The sequence below is a fragment of the Panulirus ornatus genome, chromosome 43, assembly GCF_036320965.1.
Source record: "Panulirus ornatus isolate Po-2019 chromosome 43, ASM3632096v1, whole genome shotgun sequence".
Taxonomy (NCBI): domain Eukaryota; kingdom Metazoa; phylum Arthropoda; class Malacostraca; order Decapoda; family Palinuridae; genus Panulirus; species Panulirus ornatus.
This window is the reverse complement of record NC_092266.1, coordinates 33,181,589-33,200,713: the sequence shown is the minus strand read 5'-3', so window position 1 is coordinate 33,200,713 and position 19,125 is coordinate 33,181,589. Positions and strand designations below refer to the sequence as shown.

The 19,125-nt window shown below is 39.5% G+C and overlaps 1 protein-coding gene across 12 annotated transcripts in view; it reads right to left on the bottom strand.

Annotated features, from left to right (window-relative positions):
- Window positions 1-764: 764 nt before the first annotated feature.
- The window catches only part of LOC139762542 (intersectin-1-like), a 382,245-nt gene continuing 363,884 nt past the window's right edge, over window positions 765-19,125 (bottom strand). For 11 of the 12 annotated variants that reach the window (XM_071687546.1, XM_071687541.1, XM_071687544.1 and 8 more), the window contains 2 exons: window positions 2,330-2,500; window positions 765-1,700 (listed from right to left, as the gene is read on the bottom strand). In XM_071687546.1, coding sequence (XP_071543647.1) covers window positions 1,543-1,700; window positions 2,330-2,500 — 329 coding nt within the window. In that variant the 3' untranslated portion in view covers window positions 765-1,542. Of the gene's footprint in view, window positions 1,701-2,329; window positions 2,501-9,360; window positions 9,436-19,125 lie in introns of all 12 variants that reach the window. The other variant, XM_071687542.1, reaches the window with a different exon arrangement.

Genomic DNA, 19,125 nt, shown 5'->3' with positions numbered 1-19,125 from the left:
GGCATGAGGTGTGTTAATCACGTTTGACATGACAAGGTAAGAAAGGGGTGTGGTAACAAATCTAGTCTAAGATGGCCAATCAGGGTATACTAAAATGGTTCATACATATGGAGAGAATGAAAAAAGAAAGTAACTTTGAGGATCTTTGTGTCAGAAGTGTAGGAAGCAAAAGGGAGTGGAGGCCAATAAGAAGTAAGAATAGAATGTTATTGGCTGTGGGGTATCAGGGCATGAATATTCAGGATGACAGGCACACACAGGACAGAGTGAGATGGAATGATGTAGTACACAAAGGACAGCACATGAAGTTGTCAAATTAAACCGTGGAGTAGTCCGTGGGGATTGGCTCTGTATGGTAGGCTCTAGTTTCTGTAATCTATACATGATAAATAGGGAGTGGCTGTGTGCAAATGAAGCCTCTAGTTTCTGTACTTTATACATGACAAATAGGGAGTGGCTTTTTGCAAATGAAGCCATTGTTTATTCTAATCATTACCTTAGTAATACTGAAGAGGCAATTAGATATAACAATAAAACTGTACATGCAGGAGTTACAGATACTGGTATACACATATTGTAGCCTTAGCATATTTTGTACACCTAATACATATTCTTAAAGTCATCTGCCTGTAATGTGTGTAAATATTAATGAATATTTACTTACATTACTTACTGGAAACTTGTGCTTGAAATTAGCAGTAATCTAGAAAGCACTGGACCACATACTTAATGGATTTGAGGAATGTGGATTTTCAATACTCTACTTGTATGTGATTTTTTTTAATGTTACATATCAAACTAATATTCATAATCTTTTCCAAATCATTTACTGTATTTCAGTGTAATATTCTCCTAAAATAGAGGTTTTGCCTTTCTTAAAACTTTAAAAATGAAACTGAAATATCTCTCAAATCATATATATATATATATATATATATATATATATATTCTTTTTCTTTTTTTCAAACTATTCGCCATTTCCCGCGTTAGCAAGGTAGCGTTAAGAACAGAGGACTGGGCCTATGAGGGAATATCCTCACCTGGCCTCGTTCTCTGTTCCTTCTTTTGGAAAATTAAAAAAAAAACAAGAGGGGAGGATTTCCAGCCCCCCGCTCCCTCCCCGTTTAGTTGCCTTCTACGACATGCAGGGAATACGTGGGAAGTATTCTTTCTCCCTTATCCCCAGGGATATGTATATATATATATATATATATATATATATATATATATATATATATATATATATATATATATTCAACATCTGCTTACACATATCATCACTGAAGAATTTCTAAATAATATAAAAGCACTTAGTAATGAAATGAATTTTACATACATATCAAGGCTTTATATATGCTTCTTTACATTAAGTAACAGTTGATTCTTCATTTGCACTTTTTCAAATTACAAAAGGTAAAAAGAAAATGGTGATGCATGCCTCTAGACTGTAAAGCCATACAAGTTTAAGACTTTTTGTCACAGATGCTTTAGTATCTAGAATATTGCATTTGCTCTACGAATAAAATGTAAAAAAAGTCACTACTATAATCGATCAAAAAGTTGAAGAGAAATTTTTAATATAACTTCTCCAGATCTGACTTCTTGTAGTGTAAGTTTGTGAAGCTGTGGTTGTGCACCTGGCTCACTCTTTGATTCCTCATACACTTGGTGAATTTTTATCTCTGTTCGTCCAAGGAATTCTGTAAATAGTAATACAAGGTAGAAAAGAGGATCAGCTAGAATTGTGACCTAGTGAAGGTCACAAGAAAAAAAAAATAAAAAGGCTCTCTGTTTAGACGTACTTGAGTTTTGCAATTCACACTTTTTTCTGTGTTCATCTATGAAATTATGAGGAATGCAAGGTAGAAAAGGGGATCAGCTAAAATTGTAACACAGGAAAGGTCACTAGTAAGAAAAATATAAAAGGCTCTCTGTTCAGACATAATGGGGTTTTGCACTTCACACTTTTTTCTGTGTACATCTGTGAAATTATAATGTAGTCAATGCACATATTAATATCAGTACAATACTGTATTGTAAAAGAAATATCTAAATGCTAATTCTGCTTAATTTACTACAGCAGGAAGATGCTTATTTTACTGATGATATGTGAGTGTTTTGTATTATCCTGGACATGATGATCTTAGTGCAACAATATACAATTATACTTTTAATGTACAATGGAATTTTTATGAAAAATTCTAGGAATGTAGTAATCCTCAAAATGAATGAGATTAATATGATAGAGTAATTCTGTCATTTCTTCACTTTTATCAACTTTCTGTTTATAGCATAAAGATAAGTAAAACAAATGTAAGGCATAACCTACCATTTGGCTTAAAATAACCTTTCTCATATACTGTAATACACAAGACATCCTCAGATAAGGACTTGACCAGGAACTGCATAGTAGAATCCCACCTGGGATGTGGAGATGTGGCTATACTTGTGCGATGAACTTGAGATCCCAAGCTTACCTCACAAAATGACTGGAGAGTGCCTGGAGATGTGGAAGTTTCAATTAGACTTTTGTGAGAAAAAAATTATAATAAATATGAATGAAACAATGTCAGTACTGAGAATGTTTATAGTTTGAGTAAGCTATATGTGAAGGATACTTCTTAATACTGAACCAAAGCAAAAATCAAAGAAACATGTATTGATACATTTAAAAAACAAATGTCAGTTTATCTGAGCACTTTTAATACCCTATTTCCCATCTGACTGAATATTATGGAGAATTCCAAATCAAAATTTTAAAAAATTATTCAATATACAGAAGTAATAAATTAAAATGAAAAATAGATTATATAAGATAAAATGTTAAAGGGTATGATCTACATGAAGAACATAATTCTTTTTTATGTATGTCTAACTAGTTCTCCCATGTTCATGAGAATGCTCCAGGAACAAATGAATAATGGCCTCATTTGATATATTGAGACCAGAGCCTACCATCCACAACCAAGTCTCACATGCTACTCCATGGTTTACCTGGATTGCTTCATGTGCACCCTCATACACCACACTAATCCAATTCATTCTATCTCATACATAACCTCTCACCCTCCTGAATATTAAGGCCCCAGTCCCCTAAAGTCCCCTTCCATCTCCTTCTCAGTCTCTCTCCCCTCCTGCTTCCACCATTTTTGATATTACTTTCAGTACTAAGAATTTAGGGAATAAAGTACAAAAATAATATAACATGAATTTGGTTATTGTCTGAAGGTATTAGGTGTAACCCACATAAAACCTACAAGGCAGACAACTATTTGAGGATAAATCTTGGCCTAACACCTACTTCCATTTCTGTTTTTAAAGAGTGATGATACAAAAAGTAAGGTTTCCAGCCTGTTTTTCACCCCTTACCACACACAATGTAATGTAAGTGTAAGAGAGATGTGTGGAAATAAAAAGAGTATGGTTAAAAGGGTAGAAAAGAGTGTGTTGAAATGGTTTGGACATATGGAGAGAATAAGTGAGAAAAGGTTGAAAAAGAGGATACATGTGTCAGAGGTGGAGGGAACAAGGAGAAGCGGGAGACCAAATTGGAGGTGGAAGGACGGAGTGAAAAACATTTTGAGCAAACGGGACCTAAACATACAGGAGGGTGAGAGGTATGCAAGGAACAGAGGCAATTGGAATGATGTGGTATACTGGAGTCAACATGCTGTCAGTGGACTGAATCAAGGCATGTGAAGCATCTAGGGTAAACCATGGAAAGGTCTGTGGGGCCTGGATGTGGATAGGGAGCTGTGGCTTCGGTGCATTACACATGACAGGTAGAGACTGAGCGTGAACGAATGTGGCCTTTTTATCCGCATTCCTAGCGCCGCCTCCTTGAAGCAGGGGACAGTGATGCTGTTTCCTGTGGGGCGGGGTAGCGACAGGAATAGATGAAGGCAAACAAGTATGAATATGTACATGTGTATGTATATGATGCCTGCCTATGTGTATGTATATGTATGTATATGTGCATATGCGGGAGATGGCGAATAGTATATAAAAAAAAAATATATATATATATATATATATATATTTTTTTTTTTTTAAACTTTGTCGCTGTCTCCCGCGTTTGCGAGGTAGCGCAAGGAAACAGACGAAAGAAATGGCCCAACCCCCCCCATACACATGTATATACATACGTCCACACATGCAAATATACATACCTACACAGCTTTCCATGGTTTACCCCAGACGCTTCACATGCCTTGATTCAATCCACTGACAGCACGTCAGCCCCGGTATACCAAATCGCTCCAATTCACTCTGTTCCTTGCCCTCCTTTCACCCTACTGCATGTTCAGGCCCCGATCACACAAAATCTTTTTCACTCCATCTTTCCACCTCCAATTTGGTCTCCCTCTTCTCCTTGTTCCCTCCACCTCCGACACATATATCCTCTTGGTCAATCTTTCCTCACTCATCCTCTCCATGTGCCCAAACCACTTCAAAACACCCTCTTCTGCTCTCTCAACCACGCTCTTTTTATTTCCACACATCTCTCTTACCCTTACGTTACTCACTCGATCAAACCACCTCACACCACACATTGTCCTCAAACATCTCATTTCCAGCACATCCATCCTCCTGCGCACAACTCTATCCATAGCCCACGCCTCGCAACCATACAACATTGTTGGAACCACTATTCCTTCAAACATACCCATTTTTGCTTTCCGAGATAATGTTCTCGACTTCCACACATTCTTCAAGGCCCCCAGAATTTTCGCCCCCTCCCCCACCCTATGATCCACTTCCGCTTCCATGGTTCCATCCGCTGCCAGATCAACTCCCAGATATCTAAAACACTTCACTTCCTCCAGTTTTTCTCCATTCAAACTCACCTCCCAATTGACTTGACCCTCAACCCTACTGTACCTAATAACCTTGCTCTTATTCACATTTACTCTTAACTTTCTTCTTCCACACACTTTTCCAAACTCAGTCACCAGCTTCTGCAGTTTCTCACATGAATCAGCCACTAGCGCTGTATCATCAGCGAACAACAACTGACTCACTTCCCAAGCTCTCTCATCCCCAACAGACTTCATACTTGCTCCTCTTTCCAAAACTCTTGCATTTACCTCCCTAACAACCCCATCCATAAACAAATTAAACAACCATGGAGACATCACACACCCCTGCCGCAAACCTACATTCACTGAGAACCAATCACTTTCCTCTCTTCCTACACGTACACATGCCTTACATCCTCGATAAAAACTTTTCACTGCTTCTAACAACTTTCCTCCCACACCATATATTCTTAATACCTTCCACAGAGCATCTCTATCAACTCTATCATATGCCTTCTCCAGATCCATAAATGCTACATACAAATCCATTTGCTTTTCTAAGTATTTCTCACACATTCTTCAAAGCAAACACCTGATCCACACATCCTCTACCACTTCTGAAACCACACTGCTCTTCCCCAATCTGATGCTCTGTACATGCCTTCACCCTCTCAATCAACACCCTCCCATATAATTTACCAGGAATACTCAACAAACTTATACCTCTGTAATTTGAGCACTCCCCTTTGCCTTTGTACAATGGCACTATGCACGCATTCCGCCAATCCTCAGGCACCTCACCATGAGTCATACATACATTAAATAACCTTACCAACCAGTCAACAATACAGTCACCCTCTCTCTTCTCTTTCACTAATAATTTTACTTCTTCATCCCACCACTCACTACCCTTTCTAATCTGCCCACCTCCCAAGCTTTTCATGCCACAAGAATCTTTTGTGCAAGCCATCACTGCTTCCCTAAATACATCCCATTCCTCCCCCCACTCCCCTTACGTCCTTTGTTCTCACCTTTTTCCATTCTGCACTCAGTCTCTCCTGGTACTTTCTCACACAAGTCTCCTTCCCAAGCTCACTTACTCTCACCACTCTCTTCACCCCAACATTTTTCTTCTTTTCTGAAAACCTCTACAAATCTTCACCTTTGCCTCCACAAGATAATGATCAGACATCGCTCCAGTTGCACCTCTCAGAACATTATCATCCAAAAGTCTCTCTTTTGCGTGCATATCAATTAACAGGTAATCCAATAACGCTCTCTGGCCATCTCTCCTACTTACATACATATATTTATGTATATCTCTCTTTTTAAACCAGGTATTCCCAATCATCAGTCCTTTTTCGGCACACAAATCTACAAGCTCTTCACCATTTCCATATATATATGTTAATGTACTGAGAGGTGCAACTGGAGGGATGTCTGATCATTATCTTGTGGAGGCGAAGGTGAAGATTTGTAGAGGTTTTCAGAAAAGAAAAGAGAATGTTGGGGTGAAGAGAGTGGTGAGAGTAAGTGAGCTTGGGAAGGAGACTTGTGTGAGGAAGTACCAGGAAAGACTGAGTACAGAATGGAAAAAGGTGAGAACAAAAGAGGTAAGGGGAGTGGGGGAGGAATGGGATGTATTTAGGGAAGAGGTGATGGCTTGCGCAAAAGATGCTTGTGGCATGAAAAGCGTGGGAGATGGGCAGATTAGAAAGGGTAGTGAGTGGTGGGATGAAGAAGTAAGATTATTAGTGAAAGAAAAGAGAGAGGCATTTGGACAATTTTTGCAGGGAAATAATGTAAATGAGTGGGAAATGTATAAAAGAAAGAGGCAGGAGGTCAAAAGAAAGGTGCAAGAGGTGAAAAAGATGGCAAACGAGAGTTGGGGTGAGAGAGTATCATTAAATTTTAAGGAGAATAAAAAGATGTTCTGGAAGGAGGTAAATAAAGTGCGTAAGAGAAGGGAACAAATGGCAACTTCAGTGATGGGGGCTAATGGGGAGGTGATAACAAGTAGTGGTGATGTGAGAAGGAGATGAAGTGAGTATTTTGAAGGTTTGTTGAATGTGTTTGATGATATGTGTTTGATGATAGAGTGGCAGACATAGGGTGTTTTGATCGAGGTGGTGTGCAAAGTGAGAGGGTTGGGGAGGGTGATTTGGTAAACAGAGAAGAGGTAGTAAATGCTTTGCGGAAGATGAAAGCTGGCACGGCAGCAGGTTTGGATGGTATTGCAGTGGAATTTATTAAAAAAAAGGGGGTGACTGTATTGTTGACTGGTTGGTAAGGTTATTTAATGTACGTATGATTCATGGTGAGGTGCCTGAGGATTGGCGGAATGCTTGCATAGTGCCATTGTACAAAGGTAAAGGGGATAAGAGTGAGTGCTCAAATTACAGAGGTATAAGTTTGTTGTATTCCTGGTAAATTATATGGGAGGGGATTGACTGAGAGGGTGAAAGCATGTACCGAGCATCAGATTGGGGAAGAGCAGTGTGGTTTCAGAAGTGGTAGAGGATGTGTGGATCAGGTGTTTGCTTTGAAGAATGTATGTGAGAAATACTTAGAAAAGCAAATGGATTTGTATGTAGCATTTATGGATCTGGAGAAGGCATATGATAGAGTTGATAGAGATGCTCTGTGGATGGTATTAAGAATATATGGGTGTGGGAGGCAAGTTGTTAGAAGCAGTGAAAAGTTTTTATCGAGGATGTAAGGCATGTGTACGTGTAGGAAGAGAGGAAAGTGATTGGTTCTCAGGGAATGTAGGTTTGCGGCAGGGGTGTGTGATGTCTCCATGGTTGCTTAATTTGTTTATGGATGGGGTTGTTAGGGTGGTGAATGTAAGAGTTTTGGAAAGAGGGGCAAGTATGCAGTCTGTTGTGGATGAGAGTGCTTAGGAAGTGAGTCAGTTGTTGTTCGCTGATGATACAGTGCTGGTGACTGAGTTTGGTAAAGTGTGTGAAAGAAGAAAGTTGAGAGTAAATGTAAATAAGAGCAAGGTTATTAGGTACAGTAGGGTTTAGGGTCAAGTCAACTGGGAGGTAAGTTTGAATGAAGAAAAACTGTAGGAAGTAAAGTGTTTTAGATATCTGGGAGTGGATTTGGCAGCGGATGAAACCATGGAAGCGGAAGTGAATCATAGGGTCGGGGAGGGGGCGAAAATTCTGGGAGTCTTGAAGAATGTGTGGAAGTCGAGAACATTATCTCGGAAAGCAAAAATGGGTATGTTTGAAGGAATAGTGGTTCCAACAATGTTGTATGGTTGCGAGGCGTGGGCTATGGATAGAGTCGTGCGCAGGAGGGTGGATGTGCTGGAAATGAGATGTTTGAGGACAATGTGTGGTGTGAGGTGGTTTGATCGAGTGAGTAACGTAAGGGTAAGAGAGATGTGTGGAAATAAAAAGAGCGTGGTTGAGAGAGCAGAAGAGGGTGTTTTGAAGTGGTTTGGGCACATGGAGAGAATGAGTGAGGAAAGATTGACCAAGAGGATATATGTGTCGGAGGTGGAGGGAACGAGGAGAAGAGGGAGACCAAATTGGAGGTGGAAAGATGGAGTGAAAAAGATTTTGTGTGATCGGGGCCTGAACATGCAGGAGGGTGAAAAGGAGGGCAAGGAATAGAGTGAATTGGAGCGATGTGGTATACCGGGGTTGACGTGCTGTCAGTGGACTGAATCAAGGCATGTGAAGCGTCTGGGGTAAACCATGGAAAGCTGTGTAGGTATGTATATTTGCGTGTGTGGACGTATGTATATACATGTGTATGGGGGGGGTTGGGCCATTTCTTTCGTCTGTTTCCTTGTGCTACCTCGCAAACGCGGGAGACAGCGACAAAGTATAATAAAAAAAAAATAATATATATATATATTTTTTTTCATACTATTCGCCATTTCCCGCATTAGCGAGGTAGCGTAGAGAACAGAGGACTGGGCCTTTGAGGGAATATCCTCACCTGGCCCCCTTCTCTGTTCCCTCTTTTGGAAAATTTAAAAAAAAAAGCGAGAGGGGAGGATTTCCAGCCCCCCGCTCCCTCCCCTTTTAGTCGCCTTCTACGACACGCAGGGAATACATGGGAAGTATTCTTTCTCCCCTATCCCCAGGGATAATATATATACATATATATATATATATATATATATATATATATATATATATATATATATATATATATATATATATATATATATATAATTAATTAATTTTTTTCATTCATACTATTCGCCATTTCCCGCGATAGCGAGGTAGCGTTAAGAACAGAGGACTGGGCCTTTAGGGAATATCCTCACCTGGCCCCCTTCTCTGTTCCTTCCTTTGGAAAAAAAAAAAAAAAATTAGGAAATTTATTAGTTTTAGAATGTTGTTTTGAGTTAAGTGTGGTAGGGAGACAGAGTGTGTGTTTGTGGACCGAGTTCCATTTATAAACCTCAAAATATCAAAATGTGAATATTTTGGCAAATTTACTGTTTCCTGATCATGTGGATCTCTCTACAAGATTAAGCCAAAAATATTTGCTGTTAAAGGATACTTTTCCTCCTGTACAATAAAATCTATGCTACCTTTGCCCCAGGAATCAAGTTTAGTTCCGTTGAGTATGTGCATGCGAAGTACTCCCTGAGGTCGTCTGTCTCGTACTATGGAATAGCATGCAGGTTAGTTTAAGGATACAGCATCAAATAAATAAAGGGGTCTGGCACCATCCAAACCAATTTAGAAAACATGCTGAAGAGAGAGAGAAATCTGTGAAAAATAAAGAGATGTTAAATTTCAATAACAAATTAGGTGGTTAATTGAAGAAAATGCTTAAATATGTTGTTAAAAAGTAATAATACTAGTATGCACTGTCTACTAAAACATCAGAAGGAAACACTTCAAGTCCATTTAATTGAACATGCCCATGACAAATTATGCATTCATGAGACAGACCATGTGATACACTTATGACTAAACAATACTGCAAGTCACACTTTTAAGATTTTAGACCTGAGTGAGAAACAAGCTGTTCCAAAATGACAAGAGCAACTCACACTCTTTAAAGATTTTAGATCTGACTGAGTAACACGCAGTTCCAAAAGGACATGTGCAACTCACACTCTTTAAAGATTTTAGACCTGACTAAGAAACAAGCAGTTCCAAAATGACAAGTACCAAATTTAAACCAGAAAAAAAGCTACACAGTGTCAGATCAAGGGAAACATAAAGTAAATATGCAATCTTTTTTATTGTGAGAACCATGGTATGGGCAAGGCATACCCCAATCAAGGATATTTCTGGTGAAAGGCAAATGAGTAAGAGAAAAACAAAGAACATTAGAAATCAATCAGGGCTCCACATTTGTTTGCAGACCATGGAAGAGAAACAAGTAAAGGGTGATCTGATCACAACCTTTGTTCTTAAATCAGATTCATGATGGACACAATGAACAGCTCTTCATAAGATGTGAGAATAGAACAATTAGAGGGCATTGCATGAGATAAAGCATGAAACATGTTACAAAAGATTTAGAGAGGTACTTTTGCAGCATTATAGTGATGGAGGAGGAAATAAAAGTAAATAGCATAAAAAAGTTTTAAAAAGCTGTTTGATAGAGGAATGTTCAAGAGATGGGGCTACCTCAAAGTAAAACTTTCTACCCTTAAGGTATGAAAAGAAAACTTACATGGAATCCCACAAGAATATATCAAAATTCTTAATCCTGCTTCAAAATGCAATGCACTCTAATCATATGGATACTTTTTTGTTGACTGTACCTGAGTGGTAACATTCATGTAAATAAAGTACTGATAAACAATCAGTACAATAAACAATGAGCCCAGTGTTATATATGCCATATAAATCATGCTACCTATCTATCTTACAAAAAGCATAAACTGAAAAAAGTATAAGGCCCTTTATTAAATAAAAGTTCATGGTTCTTTATTAAATAAAAGTTCATGTTTCATATCTATATAAAAACTAATTTTTTGGGGTGCTGATACTTTTTTCAGCATGAATTGCCTTTCACTTTTCTCTGTTTATATTAACTGACAACACTGTGTGAAACATGCCCCAGTCAAGGCTATCTTAGGTAAAAAAAGAAAAAAAGCAAAGTAAAAGAAAAAGAATAAAGAAATTAATCAAGGTTCTGCAGAAGTTTGTTGACCTGACTCTTAAATGTTGGGAAGTTACAGAAAGAGGGAATTCTGCAGCTTCACTGTTCAAAGATAGTAAGAAAGTAGGAAAGGCTGAAACACTGAAGATGGTTTTGGTTAAGGACCAGAAAGATTTGTTAACAGAAGAAGTCAAGCCAGCATTCTTACATTTTATAAAGGCGTGCTGCCTTTGCAAAGAACAGTTTTGCAGTACTTCTTGGCAGAAATGAAAGCAGAGTGGGTTTCTGGGGAAGGGAAAGAATTTCAGGACCCAGTATACTCTATCTCTGATGTAACAGGCATCCGAGAAGCAATCAAACCATAATTACAAGGACAGAGTTCTGGTAAAAGGGATGTAGCATTCCATTCTAACCAAGTTAACATCCACTATGCTTTCTACATAGCTAGAGACATCCCAACCTTTTACATGCCTATGGGTTGGAACTGGGAACCTAAATTGTACAAATCAATTTCAACAGAAAGTGCATGTTGCCTTGAGAGGATGAATGCACTGAACCAATCCTACATAAACAGACTTAAAGATGACAGACAAGAGAATCAATAATTTGTCATATATTTAGGCACAATGTGTAAAGCTTACATTCTAATTTGATACTTTTGATAATTAGCTTCATAAAACAAAAAAATATCAATTACTGTTAGAATTTTGAATTAAATGTTAAAATTTTGAATTAAAGTTACCATGTACTATTGCTCCGAGAGAGGATATCCTTTCAATAAAAAAAAAATAGAGGATGGTGCAAAGCACAAGGCTGAGTATATAATTTTGAGGGTATTTGTGTATGATTACTGTGTAATTCTTATTTCTTTATTCTATACACTATTTCTTCAAATTAATCAGACACATCATTTACAGCAAGAAATATATAGCTATTGAGTCAGCCTTCTGATGTTTTAACTGACAAAATTTTGAATGATACATCAATTTTCATAAAGCAAACACTATGAGTTACGACAATATCTAATCTAAAAAGATGTAATATAAATGACAGTAATAGAAAGAAATTCTGCAAACAATAGCAACATATTATGTAAGGGAAGAGATATGCTTTTTGAAAAATAGTAACACTGTAATGATGCTACATTAAACTGCGAATAGCATGTACATTATTTTCTCTATTTTCTTCATATCATGAACCCAAAAATGTACCATCTTTTTTATCATTTGTCATTGATAAAAGTATATTTTTCCAAATCAAGAGCAAGTGTTTCAGGATTGGGACATGTTATAGGTTTTGGGAGAAAAATTTATATCCCCACAATCCTGAACCATATTATGCCAAACCTATACAGCTTGGCGTGAAAGGTGTGAAGCTTAGCTATTCCAAAATTCAGGAGAAAAATTGTACCTCATTAATGCCTGGGTTCTGAGGGATCTGGCATTCACAGTGTCTGGGTTTGGGAGGATGTATCTCCTCTGACAATGAGATCATTACATGAGAGTGCACTTGATAACTTAACGTGTTTCATTTTCCATGTGGTTTTATGCATATCCATTATTAATATACTTGATCGCAGTTTCCTGCAATAGCAAGGTAATACCAGGAAACAGAAAAAGAATGACCCATCCACTCATATGTACAAATACATTCATACACAAATACACACACACATACACACAAATATATATATATATATATATATATATATATATATATATATATATATATATATGGAGAAGGCATATGATAGAGTTGATAGAGATGCTCTGTGGAAGGTATTAAGAATATATGGTGTGGGAGGCAAGTTGTTAGAAGCAGTGAAAAGTTTTTATCGAGGGTGTAAGGCATGTGTACGTGTAAAAAGAGAGGAAAGTGATTGGTTCTCAGTGAATGTAGGTTTGCGGCAGGGGTGTGTGATGTCTCTATGGTTGTTTAATTTGTTTATGGATGGGGTTGTTAGGGAGGTGAATGCAAGAGTTTTGGAAAGAGGGGCAAGCATGAAGTCTGTTGGGGATGAGAGAGCTTGGGAAGTGAGTCAGTTGTTGTTCGCTGATGATACAGCGCTGGTGGCTGATTTATGTGAGAAACTGCAGAAGCTGGTGACTGAGTTTGGTAAAGTGTGTGAAAGAAGAAAGTTAAGAGTAAATGTGAATAAGAGCAAGGTTATTAGGTACAGTAGGGTTGAGGGTCAAGTCAATTGGGAGGTAAGTTTCAATGGAGAAAAACTGGAGGAAGTAAAGTGTTTTAGATATCTGGGAGTGGATCTGGCAGCGGATGGAACCATGGAAGCGGAAGTGGATCATAGGGTGGGGGAGGGGGCGAAAATTCTGGGAGCCTTGAAGAATGTGTGGAAGTCGAGAACATTATCTCGGAAAGCAAAAATGGGTATGTTTGAAGAAATAGTGGTTCCAACAATGTTGTATGGTTGCGAGGCGTGGGCTATGGATAGAGTTGTGCGCAGGAGGATGGATGTGCTGGAAATGAGATGTTTGAGGACAATGTGTGGTGTGAGGTGGTTTGATCAAGTAAGTAACGTAAGGGTAAGAGAGATGTGTGGAAATAAAAAGAGCGTGGTTGAGAGAGCAGAAGAGGGTGTTTTGAAATGGTTTGGGCACATGGAGAGAATGAGTGAGGAAAGATTGACCAAGAGGATATATGTGTCGGAGGTGGAGGGAACGAGGAGAAGTGGGAGACCAAATTGGAGGTGGAAAGATGGAGTGAAAAAGATTTTGTGTGATCGGGGCCTGAACATGCAGGAGGGTGAAAGGAGGGCAAGGAATAGAGTGAATTGGATTGATGTGGTATACCGAGGTTGACATGCTGTCAGTGGATTGAATCAGGGCATGTGAAGCGTCAGGAGTAAACCATGGAAAGCTGTGTAGGTATGTATATTTGCGTGTGTGGACATATGTATATAGATGTGTATGGGGGTATTAAGAATATATGGTGTGGGAGGCAAGTTGTTAGAAGCAGTGAAAAGTTTTTATCGAGGATGTAAGGCATGTGTACATGTAGGAAGAGAGGAAAGTGATTGGTTCTCAGTGAATGTAGGTTTGCGGCAGGGGTGTGTGATGTCTCCATGGTTGTTTAATTTGTTTATGGATTGGGGTTGTTAGGGAGGTGAATGCAAGAGTTTTGGAAAGAGGGGCAAGTATGAAGTCTGTTGGGGATGAGAGAGCTTGGGAGGTGAGTCAGTTGTTGTTCGCTGATGATACAGCGCTGGTGGCTGATTCATGTGAGAAACTGCAGAAGCTGGTGACTGAGTTTGGTAAAGTGTGTGAAAGAAGAAAGTTAAGAGTAAATGTGAATAAGAGCAAGGTTATTAGGTACAGTAGGGTTGAGGGTCAATTCAATTGGGAGGTGAGTTTGAATGGAGAAAAACTGGAGGAAGTGAAGTGTTTTAGATATCTGGGAGTGGATCTGGCAGCGGATGGAACCATGGAAGCGGAAGTGGATCATAGGGTGGGGGAGGGGGCGAAAATTCTGGGAGCCTTGAAGAATGTGTGGAAGTCGAGAACATTATCTCGGAAAGCAAAAATGGGTATGTTTGAAGGAATAGTGGTTCCAACAATGTTATATGGTTGCGAGGCGTGGACTATGGATAGAGTTGTGCGCAGGAGGATGGATGTGCTGGAAATGAGATGTTTGAGGACAATGTGTGGTGTGAGGTGGTTTGATCGAGTAAGTAACGTAAGGGTAAGAGAGATGTGTGGAAATAAAAAGAGCGTGGTTGAGAGAGCAGAAGAGGGTGTTTTGAAATGGTTTGGTCACATGGAGAGAATGAGTGAGGAAAGATTGACCAAGAGGATATATGTGTCGGAGGTGGAGGGAACGAGGAGAAGAGGGAGACCAAATTGGAGGTGGAAAGATGGAGTGAAAAAGATTTTGTGTGATCGGGGCCTGAACATGCAGGAGGGTGAAAGGAGGGCAAGGAATAGAGTGAATTGGAGCGATGTGGTATACCGGGGTTAACGTGCTGTCAGTGCATTGAATTAAGGCATGTGTATGGGGGTGGGTGTGGCCATTTCTTTCGTCTGTTTCCTTGCGCTACCTCGCAAACGCGGTAGACAGCGACAAAGCAAAAAAAAAAAAAAAAAATATATATATATATATATATATATATATATATATATATATATATATATATATATATATATATATATATATCTTTTTTTATATTTATTATACTTTGTCGCTGTCTCCCACGTTTGCGAGGTAGCGCAAGGAAACAGACGAAAGAAATGGCCCAACCCCCCCCATACACATGTATATACATACGTCCACACACGCAAATATACATACCTACACAGCTTTCCATGGTTTACCCCAGACGCTTCACATGCCTTGATTCAATCCACTGACAGCACGTCAACCCCGGTATACCACATCGCTCCAATTCACTCTATTCCTTGCCCTCCTTTCACCCTCCTGCATGTTCAGGCCCCGATCACACAAAATCTTTTTCACTCCATCTTTCCACCTCCAATTTGGTCTCCCTCTTCTCCTCGTTCCCTCCACCTCCGACACATATATCCTCTTGGTCAATCTTTCCTCACTCATTCTCTCCATGTGCCCAAACCACTTCAAAACACCCTCTTCTGCTCTCTCAACCACGCTCTTTTTATTTCCACACATCTCTCTTACCCTTACGTTACTCACTCGATCAAACCACCTCACACCACACATTGTCCTCAAACATCTCATTTCCAGCACGTCCATCCTCCATATATATATATATATATATATATATTTTTTTTTTCTTTCTTTCTTTTAAACTATTCGCCATTTCCCGCGTTAGCGAGATAGCGTTAGGAACAGAGGACTGGGCCTTTTTTGGAATATCCTCACCTGGCCCCCTCTATTCCTTCTTTTGGAAAAGTAAAAAAAAAACACGAGAGGGGAGGATTTCCAGCCCCCCGCTCCCTCCCCTTTTAGTTGCCTTCTACGACACGCAGGGAATACGTGGGAAGTATTCTTAATCCCCTATCCCCAGGGATATATATATATATATATATATATATATATACACTTGCGCTACCTCGCAAACACGGGAGACAGCGACAAAGCAAAAAAAAATATATATATATATATATATATATATATATATATATATATATATATATATATATATATATATTGGGAAGTGAGTCAGTTGTTGTTCGCTGATGATACAGCGCTGGTGGCTGATTCATGTGAGAAACTGCAGAAGCTGGTGACTGAGTTTGGTAAAGTGTGTGAAAGAAGAAAGTTAAGAGTAAATGTGAATAAGAGCAAGGTTATTAGGTACAGTAGGGTTGAGGGTCAATTCAATTGGGAGGTGAGTTTGAATGGAGAAAAACTGGAGGAAGTGAAGTATTTTAGATATCTGGGAGTGGATCTGGCAGCGGATGGAACCATGGAAGCGGAAGTGGATCATAGGGTAGGGGAGGGGGCGAAAATTCTGGGAGCCTTGAAGAATGTGTGGAAGTCGAAAACATTATCTCGGAAAGCAAAAATGGGTATGTTTGAAGGAATAGTGGTTCCAACAATGTTGTATGGTTGCGAGGCGTGGACTATGGATAGAGTTGTGCGCAGGAGGATGGATGTGCTGGAAATGAGATGTTTGAGGACAATGTGTGGTGTGAGGTGGTTTGATCGAGTAAGTAACATAAGGGTAAGAGAGATGTGTGGAAATAAAAAGAGCGTGGTTGAGAGAGCAGAAGAGGGTGTTTTGAAATGGTTTGGTCATATGGAGAGAATGAGTGAGGAAAGATTGACCAAGAGGATATATGTGTCGGAGGTGGAGGGAACGAGGAGAAGAGGGAGACCAAATTGGAGGTGGAAAGATGGAGTGAAAAAAGATTTTGTGTGATCGGGGCCTGAACATGCAGGAGGGTGAAAGGAGGGCAAAGAATAGAGTGAATTGGAGCGATGTGGTATACCAGGGTTGACGTGCTGTCAGTGGATTGAATCAAGGCATGTGTATTGGGGTGGGTTGGGCCATTTCTTTCGTCTGTTTCCTTGCGCTACCTCGCAAACGCGGGAGACAGCAAAAAAAAAAAAAAAAAAAAAAATATATATATATATATATATATATATATATATATATATATATATATATATATATATATATATATATATTATCCCTGGGGATAGGGGAGAAAGAATACTTCCCACGTATTCCCTGCGTGTCGTAGAAGGCGACTAAATGGGGAGGGAGCGGGTGGCTGGAAATCCTCCCCTCTCGTTTTTTTCAATTTTCGAAAAGAAGGAACAGAGAAGGGGGCCAGGTGAGGATGTTCCCTCAAAGGCCCATTCCTCTGTTCTTAACGCTACCTCGCTGACGTGGGAAATGGCGAATAGTACGAAAAAAAGAAAATATATATATATATATATATATATATATATATATTCCCTCAAAGGCCCAGTTCTCTGTTCTTAACGCTACCTCGCTAACGCGGGAAATGGCGAATAGTTTGAAAGAAATATATATATATATATATATATATATATATATATATATATATATATATATATATATATATATATATATATTTTTTTTTTTTTTTTTTTTTTTTTTTTTGTCGCTGTCTCCCGCGTTTGCGAGGTAGCGCAAGGAAACAGATGAAAGAAATGGCCCAACCCCCCCCCATACACATGTACATACACACGTCCACACACGCAAATATACATACCTACACAGCTTTCCATGGTTTACCCCAGACGCTTCACATGCCTTGATTCAATCCACTGACAGCACGTCAACCCCTGTATACCACATCGCTCCAATTCACTCTATTCCTTGCCCTCCTTTCACCCTCCTGCATGTTCAGGCCCCGATCACACAAAATCTTTTTCACTCCATCTTTCCACCTCCAATTTGGTCTCCCTCTTCTCCTCGTTCCCTCCACCTCCGACACATATATCCTCTTGGTCAATCTTTCCTCACTCATTCTCTCCATGTGCCCAAACCATTTCAAAACACCCTCTTCTGCTCTCTCAACCACGCTCTTTTTATTTCCACACATCTCTCTTACCCTTACGTTACTTACTCGATCAAACCACCTCACACCACACATTTTCCTCAAACATCTCATTTCCAGCACATCCATCCTCCTGTGCACATCTCTATCCATAGCCCACGCCTCGCAACCATACAACATTGTTGGAACCACTATTCCTTCAAACATACCCATTTTTGCTTTCCGAGATAATGTTCTCGACTTCCACACATTTTTCAAGGCTCCCAAAATTTTCACCCCCTCCCCCACCCTATGATCCACTTCCGCTTCCATGGTTCCATCCGCTGACAGATCCACTCCCAGATATCTAAAACACTTCACTTCCTCCAGTTTTTCTCCATTCAAACTCACCTCCCAATTGACTTGACCCTCAACCCTACTGTACCTAATAACCTTGCTCTTATTCACATTTACTCTTAACTTTCTTCTTCCACACACTTTACCAAACTCAGTCACCAGCTTCTGCAGTTTCTCACATGAATCAGCCACCAGCACTGTATCATCAGCGAACAACAACTGACTCACTTCCCAAGCTCTCTCATCCCCAACAGACTTCATACTTGCCCCTCTTTCCAGGACTCTTGCATTTACCTCCCTAACAACCCCATCCATAAACAAATTAAACAACCATGGAGACATCACACACCCCTGCCGCAAACCTACATTCACTGAGAACCAATCACTTTCCTCTCTTCCTACACGTACACATGCCTTACATCCTCGATAAAAACTTTTCACTGCTTCTAACAACTTGCCTCCCACACCATATATTCTTAATACCTTCCACAGAGCATCTCTATCAACTCTACCATATGCCTTCTCCAGATCCATAAATGCTACATACAAATCCATTTGCTTTTATAAGTATTTCTCACATACATTCTTCAAAGCAAACACCTGATCCACACATCCTCTACCACTTCTGAAACCGCACTGCTCTTCCCCAATCTGATGCTCTGTACATGCCTTCACCCTCTCAATCAATACCCTCCCATATAATTTACCATGAATACTCAACAAACTTATACCTCTGTAATTTGAGCACTCACTCTTATCCCCTTTGCCTTTGTACAATGGCACTATGCACGCATTCCGCCAATCCTCAGGCACCTCACCATGAGTCATACATACATTAAATAACCTTACCAACCAGTCAACAATACAGTCACCCCCTTTTTTAATAAATTCCACTGCAATACCATCCAAACCTGCTGCCTTGCCGGCTTTCA